The following is an 18,510-nucleotide window of genomic DNA, read 5'->3' as shown; positions in this document are numbered from 1 at the left end:
ATAAAGCGTCAATCTGTGTGCCATCTCACCTCCGGCTCCTCAGAGACCCAGCTTGGTTCTCCAATGTCTCCTCTAGGTGTTGCTCCTGGCTTTACCACCAGTTCTCATCCGAATCCACTCGGGAATGGGATAGGCTTTGTGTGTTTCCTTAACAATAGGCTGTTGGATATAGAACCTCCACCCAAAACCTCTACGATTGATTCTGAGGGGACACCTCAGAGTGTCCAGGAAGCCATCACGGTTTACAGATGCTTCCTCTGCAAGAATACTTTTCAAGGTAGCCTTGGAATTTCACGCTTGTATTAAATAACTATATAAAGCACCCATTCGTTTTGTCTTTGTTTATTTTATTTAGGGTAGCCCATGTGTGTGCATGTGAGAGAGAGGTGTAGGTTGGTCAGGCCTCAGTCCACGTCCTTCAGCCATCCAACCTGGCAGGCTCTTGGATCCGATCACACACGCCTGGCATGTTTCAGCTCCGCCAGCAGAAGACGCCGGCTGGAGTGAGCACTGCAGTTCAGGATGCCCTGACTGCTCCACAGAGGCTGGTCCTGTTCCTTCATTCATTCATCTGTCTATCTATTTTTAAAATATTTTCTATTTTATTTAACTTTATTTATTCATTTAGTTATTTTAATTTGACCAGAGACCAAGAGAGAGAGAGGGAAAGTGAGAAAGCAAGCTGCCAGGTCCGGGACTCAAACTGTGGTAGGCCATGTGGGAGTCCAACACCCTTAACCACCATGCCACCTGCCGGCCTCCCATTCATTCACTTAAATGCATTCGGCGCCTTTAAATTCAGCCCCAAGTACGCTGAGGAAAGAACCAGACATTGGTAGGCAGATGTTTGCTCTGTCTATCTGGCCTAGCCACCAGCAGTTCATTAAACGGTCTACACCACCTGTGAGATAGCTAACCGTTAGTTGCCAAGGGTGCTGGTCAAATGGAGTGTGAGTAATAATCTGAGTCCGGCTGTTTTCAGGATCACAGACTTCTTGGTGGACGGTCTGAGGATCTACCTCCCTCCTGTGCTACTCCAAGTCTAAGTTTATCCGTCACTAACTGCAGATTACCTGGTAGCCCCTGTTACCTGTTCAATTACTAGCGATAGCTGACTCCCCCTTCTAAGCGGTAAAAACCCAGTCCCACCATTGGCTTGGACTCTTCATGTGAAAAACTATGTTAACTTTTAGTCGAGTTAGGTTCAGGGTTTTAACTTCTGAGAAACACTTATCACCTAGCTAATGAAGGGACAGAGTGCCTGGTAGGTGCTGAGAGGCCACGGAATATTACCTTCATGTTCCTTTAGTCCCATCAGTCCCTCGGTCTGGCATGAAAAATGACACCAGCTACATGTGTGTGCACCCAGGTGCCCAAAATCCTGAAAGGAGAAACGGAGGAGAAGGGATTGTGGTGTGGTCATGCCCCCTGGGGGCGATGTCTCACTTTCCCTCTCTCTGCCTCTGTCTCTCTCTTTAGTGAGCACACATGCCCTATGGGGGGAAAACACTTTAAAAATCCTGAAATAGTCCTCCCACCATCCTCTCAACATTTGCTAATGGGTGTAATTGCCACCTCCCTCAGGGAGCTGGGTGAGAATCAAAAGAGATCATTTATGAAAAGGTGCTTTACCACCTGGCAAGTGCCGAATACACCTACGGGATTATTATAGGCGGAAACAGTCCCTTTCGAAGACCAATCATTTAGGAAACACTGGAAGCATCAAGTGTTGGTTTCCATAGTCAGTCCAAGACAAATACGTACGTGTAAGCCAACATGAGACAAGTCATGGCAATCCGGGGGAAGAAATTTATAATTTAGTATTTGGGGTTGATGTAGAAATACTCATTTCACATCGCATAGCGTTTACACAGCATTGGGGAGCGAAGACCCTAAGTCGTAACAGCGAATCGCCCGCAGATTCCGCCATGGCCTGGGGAGTTCTCCTGATTCTGAACGGTACCCAGCGCTCCGACGCTGTCTCCGGATACCCTTTCCTCTCCAGGGAAAGCGGATTACATCCAACACGATGAACTATATCCATGTCTTAATCCGGATGCGAGTCCCAATACACGTTCTGAGGATTTTCGCTCAGTAGGACAAAACGGGTCAAACAGGCGACAGCGACTTCGAGGTTCCCGATCCTTTATCCAAAATGTTGCCTTGAGCTTCCCGGAACCCCTGGAAAGCCCTCGGAGACCGGGTCGGTGAGAACTGTGCGCACCGCGAACCCCTACCCACCCCGCGGGGACCGGCGCTCCACCCCAGGGCGGGGCGCTCGGGGGATCCCCGCCTCACCGCGTCCTCGCATCCTGCATCCGGCTCCGAGGCTGCAGCGCGGCGGACGGCGGACGGTGGACGCTGGACGCGATGTATCTCCGCAGGGCGGTCTCCAGGACCCTGGCGCTGCCCCTGAGGGCGCCCCCCAGCGCCGCGCCGCTGGGGAAGGACGGTGAGCGCGCGGCGCACTCTGACGGTCCGGGCCTGCGGAGGACGGGCGCCCCTGGACCCGCTCGCACCCAGTCCCGCACCACTGAAGCCTGGTTTGGGGGTGAGGAAGCGATGGGGGAGGGTCGTGGGAAAGACGTCCCGAAGTTGTTGGAGACTTCGGAAGTAACGATCCTTTCCAGCCTGAATTCCGAATCCGGACTAGAGTTCCTTGGTCCGAATTGGGATCTCGGGCAAGTGGGTATCCTGCGCTCTCATCCGTAAAATGGGGACGACAATGGTTGTGAGATTTAACAAATCAGTGTGGAGTCAGAAGCGCTTGGAAAAGTGCCCAGCTACAACACCGCGCTTACCGCTTTTATTATGGCAGGAGCCGGTTCACTCTCTGGCTCTGGAGCCGCGGGGGCGCGGGGAGGGTGTGCGGCGCAGCGCACGTTCGCGGTTATGTAAAAGCAGGACGGGTCGACCTGACCGCCTGCGCCCTGAGCATCCCCGGAGGAAGCCGCCTTCCGGGCACTTGCCTGAGAGGTTGCACGGAGCCCTGCATCTATCCAGTTGTTCCGCTCGGTCACCCACATAACTTCGGATTACCTTCGGATTTGGGGATGCGTGGAAAAAGACAGCGCGTTCATATATGTCCTAAGGGGACGTTGGAGAGCTAGAAGCTTATTAAATAAAACTCGACGAATAGTAACGTGCCAAGTCTAGAGCCTGGTACACAGTAGGTGCTTAGTAGGTGTGAACAAAAGATTTTCGCCCCAGCAGCGGGCGGCTCAGCGGCGGGTTTTGCGCTCCGGTGGAGTTTGAGCCCAGCCACTCCTTCCTAGCGCTCATCCGCCGCCCCTCTCTTTCCCACTCTTAGACGACCTCTAGAAAGTGCTTAAATTCTCTTAAATTCCCTTCGCCTCATTTCCCGAGCTTTGTGAGGTAACTAACGCACAGCGTGGGTTCGAGCCCAAGGGAAAGAACGACCTCTGCGAATATTCAATATCCGATGGGCTCGATATTTTCCCCTTTGATCGGGCTCCTGTTTTTGCTGGTGGTGGCTGGGAGGGAGGTCTCTCCAACGAGCTTTAGTTTTCTTTTAAAATGCTGATGAGACGAAATTGCCCACAAGTAACAGAAATAAGACATGTTCGTTTGCCTCAATCTTGACTAAGGTCGAACATTTTTTTCTTCTTCCACAGACTAAGTAGGGAGAGGCCATGTATGAATATTTTAAACCTCGGAAGATAAGGAGTCTGCTATGATTAGGAGTCAGGGATAGAAAGGCAAGCTCCCTGACTCTGGGCTTTTGGATTATCTGTCTGCATACCCCACTGATGCCACGCACACACACACACTTTTTTGATGGCTGCACTAATTTCCAGTAACGTCCTCCCTAATGTGGGTCAAAATGAACGTAACTTTACATTGTAAATATGTCCTTAACAACACTGGTTGTGACAGAACTGGGCACTCTCCAGTTTCCAGCTAATTACGACTTTGGGAGCACTGAGTTGTGAACTTTAAGGACTAGTGTGGACTAGAAACATACCCGTGTTCCTTGTGGATGTTGATGAACCTTTCATTGGTCCCTTTTACTTGAGCGAAAAATCAGTATGTTTCAGTTTTATGGAAGGATCCATTTTTAACTGATCGACATTTCTTCTCTCCTTTTTGTTTTTAAAAAATGTAACTCTTAAAGGAATAGTAATCTAGGGTTATAATAGACCACTGCGGGGGGGAGGGAAAGGCAAAATGAAAAATAGGAGAATAGAAGTCATCTGAAGGGTTACTATTTGGTGAGCAGCACTACACATTTATACTGAGCCCGGGTCTCCACCGCTTTTTTTTTTTTTTCTTTTGTACTTTTTTCTTTATGTACTTTGCCCATACGGAGTATGTTGCTATGACTTTTCAGGTAAGATATTGTAAATATTTAATCATGTAAGTATTTTTTGCAAAAATGGCTGTTTCACATTGGATGAATATACTACAGTCTTGTCTAAATCGCTAACCCTAATTGGCTAGTTCCTGTTTCATTGTTATTTTACATAACTTGGTCACAACTGTGTTTATGTTTAAGTTTACTTAAATCTCTGATCATTTTATTTCTTCTCTCATTAAAAACAATCTTTCTGATATTTCTGTTCAGGTGAGAAGTCCAACAGCTAGGTATTCCCCGTTTAATCACAGATGTTCTTTAAAAAAATATTCTGTTATAGGGCGCTTGTGCTCACCAGAGAGAGAAAGAGAAAGTGATAAATCATTCCCTCCCACTGGGGTAGGAAGGGATGGCCACCCCAAATCTCATTCTCTTCTTGGCTCTCCTGGCATGTTTTTCTTTCTTTCTTTCTTTCTTTCTTTCTTTCTTTCTTTCTTTCTTTCTTTTTTTTTTTTTGAGAAGTTTTTGCTATAGGGCGTGTACGCTCTCCAGAAAGACAGAGAGAGACAGAGAGACAGAAAGTGAGAAATCACCCCCCAGGGGGGATGGCCACGCTGCAATCCCTTCTGCCATCCCTTCTCCTCCATTCTCCTCTTGGGACCTTGGGCACACATGCACACGCGCCCGGTGTGAGGTTAAGCCACCAGGTCCAGGACTCAGCCCGCAGTCGGCTACATGGGAGTCCAGCGACGAAGCCATACTGCTAACTGCTGGTCCCTCCTGGTATGTTTTTCAAGCCTCTGGTCTGGTCTGCAGACTCCAACCGTGCAGTTGGCCATATGGGATCCAGCCGCCTAACCACCCCCGTAGGGCGCTTGTGCTCCAGATGCACTTTTTCTTTCTTTCTTTTTTTTTTTTTTTTTTTTTTTGAGTGAGGGATTTTTGCTATAGGGTGTGTGTGTTGCCAGAGAGATAGAGAGAGACAGAAAGTGAGAAATCACCCCCTAGGGGGGATGGCCACACCATAATCCTTTCTCCTCCATTCTCCTCTTGGGATCTTGGGCACGCATGCACACACGCCCAGTGTGAGTTTCAAGTCACTGGGTCCGGGACTCGAACCACATGGGAGTCCAGTGTTTTAACCATCGCCACCTGCCAGCTCCATAGATGTACTTGTAAGCCAACAAAAATCCCACCCGAGTCAAAACTATAAGCACTTACCATACTCTCTTGGGACACATTTTTTAGGGAAGAAATATTCTTCCTAAAACATGGACATTTATATCTACACTAAGAATATCAACAGGGAGGGACCAGCAGTTAGTGTAATGGCTATGTCGCTGGACTCTCATGTAGCCAACCGCGGTTCGCGTCCTGGACCTGGTGGCTTAAAACTCACGCCAGGTGCGTGTGCGTGCATGCCCAAGATCCCGAGAGGAGAATGGAGGAGAAGGGATTGCGGTGTGGCCATTCCCCCTGCGGGGTGATTTCTCTCTTTCTGTCTCTCTGTCTGGCAAGCGCACGCGCCCTGTAGCAAAAAAGAAAAAACCTCTTCCAAAAAAACAAAAACAAAACAAAACAATATCAACAGGGAGTCATTGTGATTTTGCCCCTGGGATGGTCTTAACCAGTGCAAACACCCTAAGATTTGCCCTGTGCAGTCGGAATCTCTCATGAGTTCCCGCGCCCATACTCTGTCAGGCCACATCAGATTACTTGATGTGTAATTTTTCTTTTGCTTTTGCCCAGCTCGAGCCTTCTGCCTACACTGTTATTTCTCTTTTCCACTTCTTTCTTTCTTTCTTTCTCTTTCTTTCTTTCTTTCCTTTTACTATTGGGCCACTTACACGCACCAGAGAGAGAAAGAGAGAGAAAGTAAGAAATCACCCACCAGGCAGGATGGCCACACCACAATCTCTTCTCTGTCCTCTCAGAATTCTGGGCATGCAGGCATATACATGAGCCCAATGTGTTTTTCAGGCCACTGGGTCCAGACTCAAACCTGGCAGTTGGCCATGTGGGATCCAGCTGCCTTAACCACCAAACCACTGACTGGCCCATCCTTCCCCTGTTAATCTGACGAAGTGCTTTCCTTCAAAGCTCAGATGCTGTCTCTTCCTTAGTAACAGCTACCTTACGCTAACTAACCCAAGCTTTTCTCTGCATTCTCATCTCTTCAACCCCTCTCCCAGCATTAGTCTTGCTGTATCACAGTCATTTGCCTGTGCATCCATCCACTCTAGATCGTGAGCTTGGGACCTTGCCTGTGTGATTCACGGTCATATTCCTTAATGCTTCTAACAATTCCAAACACATAGTAGGCCCTTTACTGTGTTTACTGAATAAATACACAAATGTTTCTACTTCTGTCTCTTCAAAATAAAGAATTTGAGCTAGGGGCTGGCAAGTGGTGTGGTGGTTAAGGGCGCTGGATTCCCACATGGCCAACCATGGTTCAAGTCTCGGACCTGGTGGCTTGCTTTCTCACTTCCTCACTCTCTCTCTGTCTCTCTCTGATCAAACTGGAAAATAACAATGATAATAATAATAAATAAAGTTAAATAAAATAATTCTTTTTTTAAAAAAAAGAATTTGAGCTATATGAATGCTAAGCTCCTTCCAGCTTTGTCTGTTGTAAAAATTTCAATTCCACGGGGCCAGCAGGTGGTGTGATGATTAAGGGCAATGGACTTCCATATGGCCGACTGAGGTTTGAGTCCCAGACCAGGCAGCTTGCTTTCTCACTTTCTCTCCTTCTCTCTGTCCCTCTCTGGTCAAATCAAAATAAATAAATAAAGTTAAAATAATTTTAAAAATTTAAATTCTAGGACATTGTTCTTATAAATCCTAGCACTACAGAATATCTTTCAGTGTAATACTATGGTACTTTTATTTATTTCTATTACTTTGTACAGAATTGCACTTCTAAGAGGGGATTTCAAAAAGTTTGTCGAAAATGAAAGTAATGTACAAGTTTATTTTGGTGTAAAAATTTTTGAAATTTATGCATAATATTTTCATAGAATGCATTTCTATGAGCTTTTGGAAGACCCTGCACATATTTTTTCTTTCTTTTTTGGGGGAGAGGTTTTTTTTTTTTTTTTTCTCACGTTTTTTTTTACTACAGGGCGCGTGTGCTTGCCAGACAGACAGAGAAACAGAGAGACAGAAAGCGAGAAATCACCCCCGCCAGGAGGCTTGAACAAGCCGCAATCCCTTCTCCTCCATTCTCCTCTCAGGATCTTGCGCACACACGCACACACGCCTGGCGTTAGTTTAAGCCACTGGGTCCGAGACTCGAACCACAGTCGTCGACTACATGGGAGTCCAGCGACATAGCCATTATGCCAACTGCTGGTCCCAGCTTTTGTCATGTCTTCTTACCCACACCTGCACCCCACCTAAGAAAAGCATGACGCTGAGCACCAGACTGACAGGTTTCATAAGAACTTATCAAATTAGACTGCGAGATTTCAAGTGGAAATATTACCCTGCCTTGTAATTCTGTATTTCCTCAAGCTAAAGGCACTCGATGTTAATGCATTCCCAGTTCACTGAAGAGTAGGTTTGTGTGTGTGTGTTTTTTTAAGTTGTCATTATTTGAAATAGTGTTGCTTAAGCGGTGAAGCTAACTGTGCTTGAACTTGTTCTCCTAGCGTCTCTTCGCCGGATGTCCTCGAGCAAGTTCCCTGGACCGTCTGGATCAAATATGATCTACTACCTGGTCGTGGGTGTCACAGTCAGTGCTGGTGGATATTATGTAAGTGGGTAAATAACCGTAGTGTTCGAGAATTCACCCGTGTTATAACCTGTGCTTAAACTCAAAGCAATGTCAAAATCAAGACCTGGAATTAATTAAATATACAACATAGCCATAGGCTTACGTGTCATTAAGCATACACATTTGAAAAGTTTCTTATAGTCATTAGAAATAGGAGGTTTGGGCCCGGCCAGTGGTATTTTCCATATGGCGCTGCTGCACAGTACTGGAGCCACAGGAGTGACCAGGGTTTGGATCCTGGGTGTGGCTGAATACGTTGGGTACACCAGTGCACCTGTTATCCTGGCTGGCTGAGATGATGGGGAGGATCATGGCATGGTGAGGCTCTCTTAGAGGTACTTGTCTCTCACAGAAATAAGTACATAAATAAATATTTTAAAAGGGGGGGGCAGCAGGTGGCATGGCGGTTAAAGGTGCTGGATTCCTACATGGTTGACCACAGTTTGAGTCCCGGACCTGGCAGCTCACCTTTTTGCTTTCCCTTTCTCTCTCTCTCTCTGTCTTTCTCCAGTCAAATTCTAAAATAATAATAACAAATGGAATTAAATAAATCTTAAAAAAAAATAAAAAGATGGGGGCATCCCTTTGACTTCGTGTTAAAAGAGTCAGATTCCACATAGCCAACCACACGGTTCAAATCCTGGTGAGCAGGGCTTGCAAAACACACCATGGACACACAGGCCCAAATTCCTGACAGGGTAAAGAAATGGAGGACAGATTTCGGTGTGACCATGTCCCATCAAGGGGTATTTCTCCCTTTCCGTCTTTCTCTGGTGAGCATATGCATCTGTTGACAAAAACAAAGATAAGGTTTTCAGAAGAATATCTGAACGAGACTGTTAGAAAGATTTGTAGAATATAACATTAAATTTTCTTAAGACTACTAATATAGATGACTCATGAAAAACAATGTTATTGGGACCAGCAGATGGTGTAATGGCTATGTCGCTGGACTCCCATGTAGTTGACCGCAGTTTAAGTCCCGGACCCGGTGGTTTAAATTCATGCCAGGTGCGTGTGAGTGTGTGCCCAAGATCCCAAGGGGAGAATGGAGGAGAAGGGATTGCAGCATGGTCAACCCCTGGGGAGGTGATTTCTCGCTTTCTGTCTCTCTGTCTTTCTGGCGAGTGCACATGCCCTATAGCAAAAAAGCTCTCCAAAAAAAATTATTTTATTTAACTTTGTTTATTTATTTTTAAAATTTGACCAGAGAGGGGCAGAACGAGAGAGAGAGAGAGATAGAGAGAGAGAGAAAGTGAGAAAGCAAGCTGCCAGGTCCAGACTAGAACTGCGGTCAGCCATGTGGGAGTCCAGTGCCCTTAACCACCATGCCACCTGCTGGCCCCCAAATGAGTATCCCTTCCTCTAGAACAGTTTTCGGTTCACAGGCAAATACGTGGAGAGTTCCATATATACTGCCTAGCCTTGCTCAGGCCTCCTCCTTCCCTCATTAGCATCTCCCATCACTGGTGTGTTTGCGATAACTGGTAACGTGACCCGGATACAGCATCACTGACTGACTGCACACCAGGGTTCGCTCTTCGTGTGTGTCGTCTGTGAGTTTTAGCAAGTATAAAATGGCATGTGGTCACCAGACAGCATCTCACCCAGAAGAGAGTCACTGCCTGAAAAGTCCCTGAACTCCCTCTGTTCATTCCTTCCTCTCCCAATATTTTTCCTGTCTCCATAGCTTGTACTAGTTTTATATTTTTTATACAGTTTTATTTACTTATTTATTTATTTTAGAGAGAGATATTTTTTCCTCTAGGGCATGTGTGCTTGCCGGAGAGACAGAAAGAGACAGAGAGACAGAAAGTGAGAAATCACCCCCCAGGGAGGACGGCCATGGTGCAATCCCTTCTCCTCCATTCTCCTCTCAGGATTTGGGGTGCACATGCACATGTGCCTGGCATGCGTGTCAAGCCTCTGGGTCTGGGACTCAAATTGCAGCCAGCCATGGGGGAGGTCTAGCCATGTAACCGTTCACCATCTGCTGGTCCTATAGTTTTATTATTTTTTATGAATCATATTTGTTCATAATTTTTTTTTTTTGCCATAGAGTGTGTGTGCTTGCCAGAAAGAGACAGAGAGAGAGACAGAGAGACGGGAAGTGAGACAGCACTCCAGGGTTGCGGAGGAGGGCAGACGGCCATGCCGCAATTCCTTCTTTTCCATTCCCCCCTCGGGATTTTGGGCACGTGCTTGCCCATGTGCCCGGCATATTTTCCAAGCTGTGGGATCCGGCCGCCTTCACCACCACATCACAGGCTGTCTCCAAATGTGAATTATTCTAATTGTCATCTTTTCAGTTCTGCCTAAAGCGAGCCTTCTGTGTGGTAGCCCCTCGAGGTAGAACACGGAAGTCCTCTGGCATTCTGCTAGACTGCTCGTTTCAGGGGTGTGACCTTGCGGACCCGTTCAGTGTTAGTGCTGAACACGGAGGACGCCAACTCAGCGGATTGCATCCGTAAGCTCTCGGCAGCTCCCTCCTGCCAGGAAACCATTCCCTGCTTTTACACAGAAATGCTCCCAGGAGCTGCCTGGGGGAGGCGGGTGGCGAATTCCTGAGAAAAATTGTAATGGACACAAGAATGCAGGTAAATAAGTGAAAGAGGCTACAGGGTGTTGGATCCCTGCAGAGTAAAAAATGTGAACAACTTAATACATTAAAAAAAAACAAAAAACAACCTCGGGACCAGCAGATGGTGTAATGGTTACGTCACTGGACACCCACATATTCTACCGCGTTTTGAGTCCTGGTGGTTTAAAACTCACACCAGGCACATGTGCGTGCATGTCCAAAATCCCAAGAGGAGACTGGAGGAGAAGGGATTGCAGTGACCACCCCCCTAGGGGGCGATTTCTTGCTTTCTGTCTCTGTCTCTTTCTGGTGAGTGCATACACTGTATAGCAAAAACCTCTCTAAAAACAAACAAACAAACACCCTCTAGTAGAACAGTTAACAAATGCACACAGCATAATGTAATGTTCAACGTGAAAGAAAATGAACATGATGGTTCCTTGGTTTGATTATTATACGTAAAAAATACCATACTCTAGCCTCCTCCTCCCCACCCCCAGAAAAAAATGTCGATTGTCATTCCCACTAACCCTGTTCGTTCTGCAGGTTTCAAAGCCGGATGGTTTGAGTCTGAATTCACCAGACCCTAGGGGGTGTGTTACAAACCAGCCACTTTTCCATGCCTTCCAACCCTGAGGTTACAGATTATCCATTTTCATGATTCAATATTTATACTTAAAATGATTTACAATTTACGTAGTATACATTTTTTTTTAATTTGCTGCAGGGCACATATACTCACCATAGAGAGAAGGAAAAGGAGGGTGGGAAAGCACCTCTCACTGGGGACGGTCACGTCGCAATCCTTTTTCCTCCATTTCTCGTTGGACGATTGTGGGTGTGCATGTGTTTCCCAGGTCATGTGGTCTGGGATTCAAACTGCACTGTTAGCCATGGGACCCAGCTGCCTTAACTACCATGCCACCAGCTGACCCACAGAGTAAAATTCTTAAATAAGGCACTTGGTTTTTGGTGATTAAAAATTTAGAAAATAGTATATATAAACCTAAATTTAAAAAATATGTAATCCTGGGGCCAGCAGGTGGCATGGTGGTTAAGGTGCTGGCATTCCCACATGGCCAACCATGGTTGGAGTCCCAGACCTGTTGGCTTGCTTTCTCATTCTCCCTATCTCTCTCTCTCTCTCTCTGTCTTTCTCTATAAAAACTCATGTGAAATAAATTAATTAATTAAATAATTCTTAATTTTAATTAGACCAGAGAGGGACAGAGTGAGAGAGAGGGAGAGAGAAAGTGAGAAAGCGAGCTACCAGGTCCGGGACTCGAATCACAGCCAGCCATGTGGGAGTCTAGAACCCTTAAACACCACGCCACCTGCCTGCCTGGTACAAATTTTTTTTTAAAGGTCAAGTTAAGAGACTAGCAGGTGGTTAAGGCTCTGGACTCCCACATGACTGACTACGGTTTGAATCCCAGACCTGGTGACTTGACATTCACGCTAGGTGTGTGTACATGCGAGCCCAAAATCCCAAGAGGAGAATAGAGGAGAAGGGATTGCAGTGCGGCCATTCCCCCTGGGGGATGATTTCTTGCTTTCTCTCTCTGTCTCTCTGGCGAGCTCAGGTGCCCTATACCAAAAATGTCTTCAACAACAACAACAAACAACAAACAAACAAGTCAAGTTTGGGATCAGCAGATGATATAATAGTTATGTTGCTGGACTCCCACATGGTCGACTGTGGTTTGAGTCCTGGACCCAGCAGCTTCAAACTCACACCAGGCATGTATATGTGCATCCCCAAACTCCTAAGAGGAGAGCAGAGGAGAAGGGATTGCGACATAGCCATCCCCCCAGGGGGTGAGTTCTTGCTTTCTGTCTCCCTGTTGCTCTGGCTAGCACACGCTCCCTATAGCAAAAATGTCTCTCTCTAAAAAGAAAAGTCAAGTTCAAGGGCCAGCAGTTGGTGTGGTGGTTAAGGTGACTGGATTCCCACATGGCTGGCTGGGTTCGAGTTGTGGACCCAGTGGCTTGAAGATCACTCCGGGCACATGTGTGTTTGTGCCTGAGATCCCTAGAGGAGTATGGAGGAGAAGGGACTGTGGTGCGACCACTCCCCCTGGGGAGGCGATTTCTCACTTTCACTCTCTCTGTCTTTGTCCTCTCTAGCAAGTACACCCGCCCTATGGCAAAAACCTCCAAAAACAAAAACAAAAAAGTCAAGTTAATACAAACTATTATCTGAGTACTGAGGTTTTCATCTTTAACATATCATTGTCTAATATCAGAACAGACCAGCGAAGGCTCCTCGAATACGAAATGAAAGGAAGCCTGCACATCTGTCTAGGATTAAGATAGCTGCTTCCCAATACCGATTTTCAAGTAGCTTACAGTCAGGTCATGTTCTTGCTTTTAACCCTGCCTCACATGTGAGGGGTTTTCATTAGGATCTAGCAATTTATCATGTTGGAGGTTGTTTTGTTTTGTTTTTTAACGTTTAATCATTGTACATCTTTACAACATATACTATGGGTTCTCAACGCATAAATGCATTGCATGTCAAGCAACTCAGATATATTACTATACACAGTAACTTTCCATTTTTGTGTTTGTTAAATGTGTTGGTTTTTTTTGTCTTTTTTTTCCCCTTGAGCATATTCCTTTCACCACTGGGAGATTTCTTTTCTTTTCTTTTTTAAAAAATGTTTTTCCATAAGGTACAGACACACACAGAAGAGAGACATTGAGAGGGAAAGCAAGAAATCACCCCAGGGGGGATGGCCACATGGCAATTCCTTCTCCTCCATTCTTCTCTTGAGATTTTGAGCACACACAACACTGGGTGTGATTTTTAAGCTGCCAGGTCTGAAACTTGAACCATGATCAGTGAGGTGTGAATCAGTGTTTTAGCCACCATGCCATCTGCTGGATCCACCCCCTGGAAGATTTTTAAAAACATATTATTGTGGGGCCGGCAGGTGGTGTGGTGGTTAAGGCGCTGGACTCCCACGTGGCTGACCACGGTTTGAGTCCTGACCTGGCAGCTTGCTTTCTTACTTTCCCTTTCTCTCTCTCCATGTCTCTCTGATCGGAATAAAAAAGTAAATAATAACAACAAAGAAAATTAAATACATAATTTTAAAACTTAAAAACCCCCCACATTATTATGAGATAATTGAGATTCACATGCAATGATAAGAAATGCTACAGAGGAACCCGCAGATGGCATAATGGTTATGTCGCTGGACTCCCATGTAGTTTACCACAGTTCAAGTCCTGGATCCAGCAGCTTAAAACATTCCAGGCACGTGTGTGTGTGCGTGCGCACGCACCCAAGATCTCTAGAGGAGAATGGAGGAGGAGGGATTGCGGCATGGCCATCCCCACAAGGGATGATTTCTCGCTTTCTGTCTCTCTGTCTCTCTCTTTCTGGGGAGCGCACACATGCCTTATAGCAAAAACCTCTCAAAAAATAAATAAATAAATAAAAAGGAAAAAGAAGAAAAAAGAAATGCTACAGAAAGGTCTTATGTACTTTCCACCTCATTTCCTCCCATGGTTATCTTCCATAATAAAATATCAACAAATCGATGTCGATACAACCCATCAATCTTACTCGGATTTCACTAGGTACATGTGCACTCATTTGTGTGTGTGTGTGTGTGTGTGTGTAGTTATTCCGTGCAGTTTTAACATGTGTGGATTCATGTATTCACCACCACTGCCATGGTCAGGACAGAACCATCACCACAAAACCCCTGTGTTTGCTTGTTATAATTGCACCTCCTTTCCCCCTGCTGTCTCGACCCCTCCTTTCAACTCCTGGCAACCACTAATCTGTTTTCTAGGTTTATACTTCTTTTTAGAATTATTTATTTAATTTATTATTATTATTTTAATTTCCTATAGGTCATGTGCACTCACCAGAGAGAGGGAGAAAGAGAGAAAGTGAGAAGAAAGCAAGCCACCAGGTCCAGGACTCCAACTGCAGTCAGCCATGTGGGAGTCCAGTGCCTTAACCATCACGCCACCTGCTGGTCCTCTAGATTTATACTTTGGTTATTTGATTTTAGAGGTTTTTGCCAAAGGGTGCATACACTCACCAGTGATGGAGACAGAGACAGTGAGAGGAAAAGTGAGAAGTCACCCCTCCTGGGGGGATGGTCATGTCGCAATCCCTTCTCCATTCTCCTGGGATCTTGGGCATGCACTCACATGCGCCTGGCATGATTTTCAAGCCATCAGGTCTGGGACTAGAAATGTGGCCGGTTATGTGGGGGTCTGGTGACATAACCATTATGCCATCTGCTGATCCCTGTTTTTTTTCCCCTTTTTAAAGCATTGATTTAATGACAAATGTTTCCAAAGGAGAGGTAGAAGAATAAATAGTATGCCTTGATTTCTCCTTTGCTGCATTATGGTCTAAACGTCTAATGGTGACTGTATGGAGAATGCTACACGCCTTTGAACTGGGCACGATGAACCTTAGAGCTCCAGAAACAAACCTAAGCACCCTTTACTTTCAGACTTACAAGGCAGTCGCGTCAGAGCCAGCCAAGCACACGGAACATGTAACAACTTTGAAAGAGAAAACGAAAGCCGAGTTACACCCACTGCAAGGTAAAGTGACTTTCTTAAAAGTTTTTTTTTTTTTCTTTTGAGACATTAGTTCGCATGGTCTTTGTCTAGTAATGAACATTTGCTTTTGGCTTCTTGACTGGGGATGGCTCTGGGTAGTTAGGAGATCAGTCAGAAAGGAGAAGCCCAACCCAACCCTAGAGAATATGGTTACACGTTTTGGCTGAGTGCGTTTGCTAAATGAGCACGTTTCACATTTATCCTGCTGACCCGCCGCTTTCACTTCTTTGTGTGGTAATATTATTTTCCCCTACTCAAGCGTCCATTCATGCAGGCATAATCTTACTATCCCCCTCTCTCAGCAACTTGGCCCTTTATTCCCCTCATCATTTTTCTAATTTTTATTTTTAGGTTTTTGCTATATGCTATAGGGCATATGCACTCTCCAGAAAGAGAGAGAGAGAGAGAGAGATAGAGAGGAGAAAGTGAGAAATCACCCTCTAGGGTGGGATAGCCACATCGCAATCCCCCTTTCTCCATTTTCCTCTATTGATTTTGGGCACCAGCTCACACGTGGCCAACTTGAATCGTGGTCGGCTACGTGGGAGACCAGAGCTTTAACCACCATGCCACCTGCTGGCCCCAAATCTGTCTCACTTTTTTTTTTTTTTTTTTTTTTAATTTTTTTTCTTTTTTTTTTTTTTTTTTTTTAAATGTTTTTCCTTTGTACCCATGAGCTCGCCAGAGAGAGAGACAGAGACAGAGAAAGTAAGAAGGAAAGTGAGAAATAACCCCTCAGGGGATATGGCCATGCTGCAGTCCCTTCTCCATTCTCCTCCGCAACCTTGGGCATACATACATACGCACATGTGCCCATTATGAGTTTCAAGCCGCTGAGTCCTGGACTCGAACTGTGGTCGACTATATGGGAGTCCAGCAATGTAACTGCTATGCCATCTGCTGGCCCCAAATCTGTCTCACTTTTTATTTTTTTTCTAAAAGAGTTTTTTTGCTATAGGGTGCGTTTGCTCACTGGAGAGACAGAGACAGAAAGTGAGAAATCAACCCCAGGGGGGATGGCCACGCTGCAATCCCTTCTCCTCCATTCTCCTCTCGGGATCTTGGGCTCGCAGGCATGCACACGCACCCGATGTGAGTTTTGAGCAGCTGGGTCTGGGACTCAAACTACGGACTACAGGGGAGTCCAGCGACGTTACCATTACACCATCTGCTGGTCCCGAAATCTCTCACTTTTTCAATGACTGCACAGTGTTCCATTGTGCTCCTATGCTTTTTAAACTAATACTTTCCTTAATGGGCTGAATCTTAAAGGTGTAAAAGGGAACGTGGAAGAAGCTGAGCAAGCAGGTTTTGAGGTCCCTGAAGTATCCGCAGTGGCCGCTGAGGTGGAAGGTGCTGAAGGGCTTCCAGGTGCCACCGCCGAGTCCACCCCGGAAGATCGCCCCTGTCCGGGTGGTGTGGAGGCCCCAGCAGCGGGGGTTGAACCGGCGTCAGAGGGGACAGATACCGCGACAGGCGAAACCACGGAAGTCGACTCTGAAGAGAGCCCCGAGGTTCCGAGTGCCGCTCCAGGTGACGCCGTGGCCATCAGGGATGAAGGTGCAGCAGCGAATGACAGCTGTGGTGAACACGCGTCTCCAGCTGAGTCCGAGCCCTCCGCGGGGGAAGAGTTACTGGAAGAAGCCAGCGCTGATGCTGAGGCCGCCTCTGCTCAAGGCTGACCTCCTGTGGGTAGACATTTCAGCAAAACATGCCGTAGAGGGTCTGATAGGTGCTTTTGTCTTTTTAGTAAACTTAGTTTTATTTTTTTAATTATTTTTAGTTTTTAGATTTTTGCTATAGGGCGCGTGTGCCCCTGGACAGAGACAGAGAGGGAAAGTGAGAACTCTGGCCCAGGGGGCGGATAGGTATGCCCACGTGCTCAGCGTCCAGAGTTTCTCCAACAGCAGGGTCCAAGACTCGAACTAAGTGGCATTGGCTATGTGGCATCCAGCACCTTAACCACTATGCCATCTGCTTGGCGCCGGTACTCTTAGTCTTTTAGAAAAGACTTACTTTCTAGAAAACGTTAATGTGTTTTGATGGTTCTGGGTGTCTATGGATACATTTTAGCATAGAAGGAGCTGAGATTTTACACATCAAAATTAGTTTTCTGCTCCTAAAGATCACAAACATGATGGTAAAGAGCTTGAATAGTTTCATTTTGGGGTTTAAATTTTTTGTATTATAGTTGTCAGCACAACTTGCATTCACTTTAATTTTACTAAGACTTTACCTTACTCTGTTGTATGCAGATTGGGATTATTGAGTTTAATTTGAATTCACTTAAATAAAGTAAAAAAAATCTTTAGTGCGTCTGTTTTTATTCACTAATATTTGTTTCTATAATTAATATATTAGCTATTAACGTACATGCACAAAATACATAAATTCAGCTTTTGTAATAATATCGAAGAAAAAACATATAATCTTTGGGGAACTCTGTGTATGACAATATGTATGTCTTTTCTCCTTCTATATTACCTAGGGGGCTGTGCAAACTTTTTCCAAGTCAGGTCAGATCAGTTCAAACAGTATTTATTGAGAATTTTTCACTCTGTGCCAACAATGATTTATTTACTTATTCATCTATGTGTTCAACAAATATTAACTGAGAACCTACAATCTAGGTACTGTTTAAATGCTTCCCAGCTTACACTCAAGAGTGGGAACAGATAATAAATAAGATAAATAAAAAACTCTATAGTACATTAAATACAGATAAGTACTAAGGATAAAAGTAAGAAAAATAAGGTGATTATTAGTGTTGGTTAAAGATATGTTATAATTTTAGCTACAATGACCAAGAAAACCTTACAAAAGTGTTTGTGTTTATTTGTTTTTGCTACAGGGCACCTGCGCTTGCCAGAGAGACAAAGAGAGACAGAGTGAGAGGGAAAGTGAGAGATTACTCCCTGGAGGGATGGCCACTGCCTTCTCCATTCTCCTCCTGGGATTTTGGGAATGCACGCACATGGGCCCAGCATGAGTTTCAAGCCAGCAGGTCTGGGATTTGATCCTTGGTTGACTATGTAAGAGTCCAGTACCTTTTTTTTTTCTTTTTCTTTTCTTTTTTTTTTTTTTTAAGAGAGATTTTTGCTATAGGGCACATGCACTTGCTGGAGAGACAGAGAGAAAATAAAAAAATCACCCCCCACGGGAATGGCCACGCCACAATCCTTTCTTCTCCATTCTCCTCTCAGGATTTTGGGCACACACGCACATGCGCTCGGCAGG

General features: G+C 45.5%; 1 protein-coding gene across 1 annotated transcript; it reads left to right on the top strand.

Annotated features, from left to right (window-relative positions):
• The first annotated feature begins 2,347 nt into the window (after positions 1–2,347).
• Positions 2,348–17,503, top strand: MGARP (mitochondria localized glutamic acid rich protein). The gene is made up of 4 exons (XM_006144625.3): positions 2,348–2,452; positions 7,972–8,075; positions 15,162–15,255; positions 16,546–17,503. Exons 1-4 carry the CDS (start codon positions 2,371–2,373, stop codon positions 16,953–16,955), a joined length of 690 nt encoding a protein of 229 aa, XP_006144687.1. The 5' UTR covers positions 2,348–2,370; the 3' UTR covers positions 16,956–17,503.
• Positions 17,504–18,510: the final 1,007 nt, after the last annotated feature.

Source organism: Tupaia chinensis, unplaced genomic scaffold, assembly GCF_000334495.1.
Source record: "Tupaia chinensis unplaced genomic scaffold, TupChi_1.0 Scaffold000127_2, whole genome shotgun sequence".
Classification (NCBI taxonomy): domain Eukaryota; kingdom Metazoa; phylum Chordata; class Mammalia; order Scandentia; family Tupaiidae; genus Tupaia; species Tupaia belangeri.
Note: the sequence above shows the minus strand (reverse complement) of the source record. Positions and strands in the feature narration are given on the sequence as shown.

What these genes read in the sequence shown, in the direction of transcription:
- MGARP (XM_006144625.3), top strand. Translation starts at nt 2,371, where the DNA reads ATGTATCTCCGCAGGGCGGTCTCCAGGACCCTGGCGCTGCCCCTGAGG. An exon ending in TCAGTGCTGGTGGATATTAT is followed by an intron (nt 8,076 to 15,161) that starts GTAAGTGGGTAA and finishes CTTTACTTTCAG; the next exon opens with ACTTACAAGGCAGTCGCGTC. An exon ending in CGAGTTACACCCACTGCAAG is followed by an intron (nt 15,256 to 16,545) that starts GTAAAGTGACTT and finishes TGAATCTTAAAG; the next exon opens with GTGTAAAAGGGAACGTGGAA.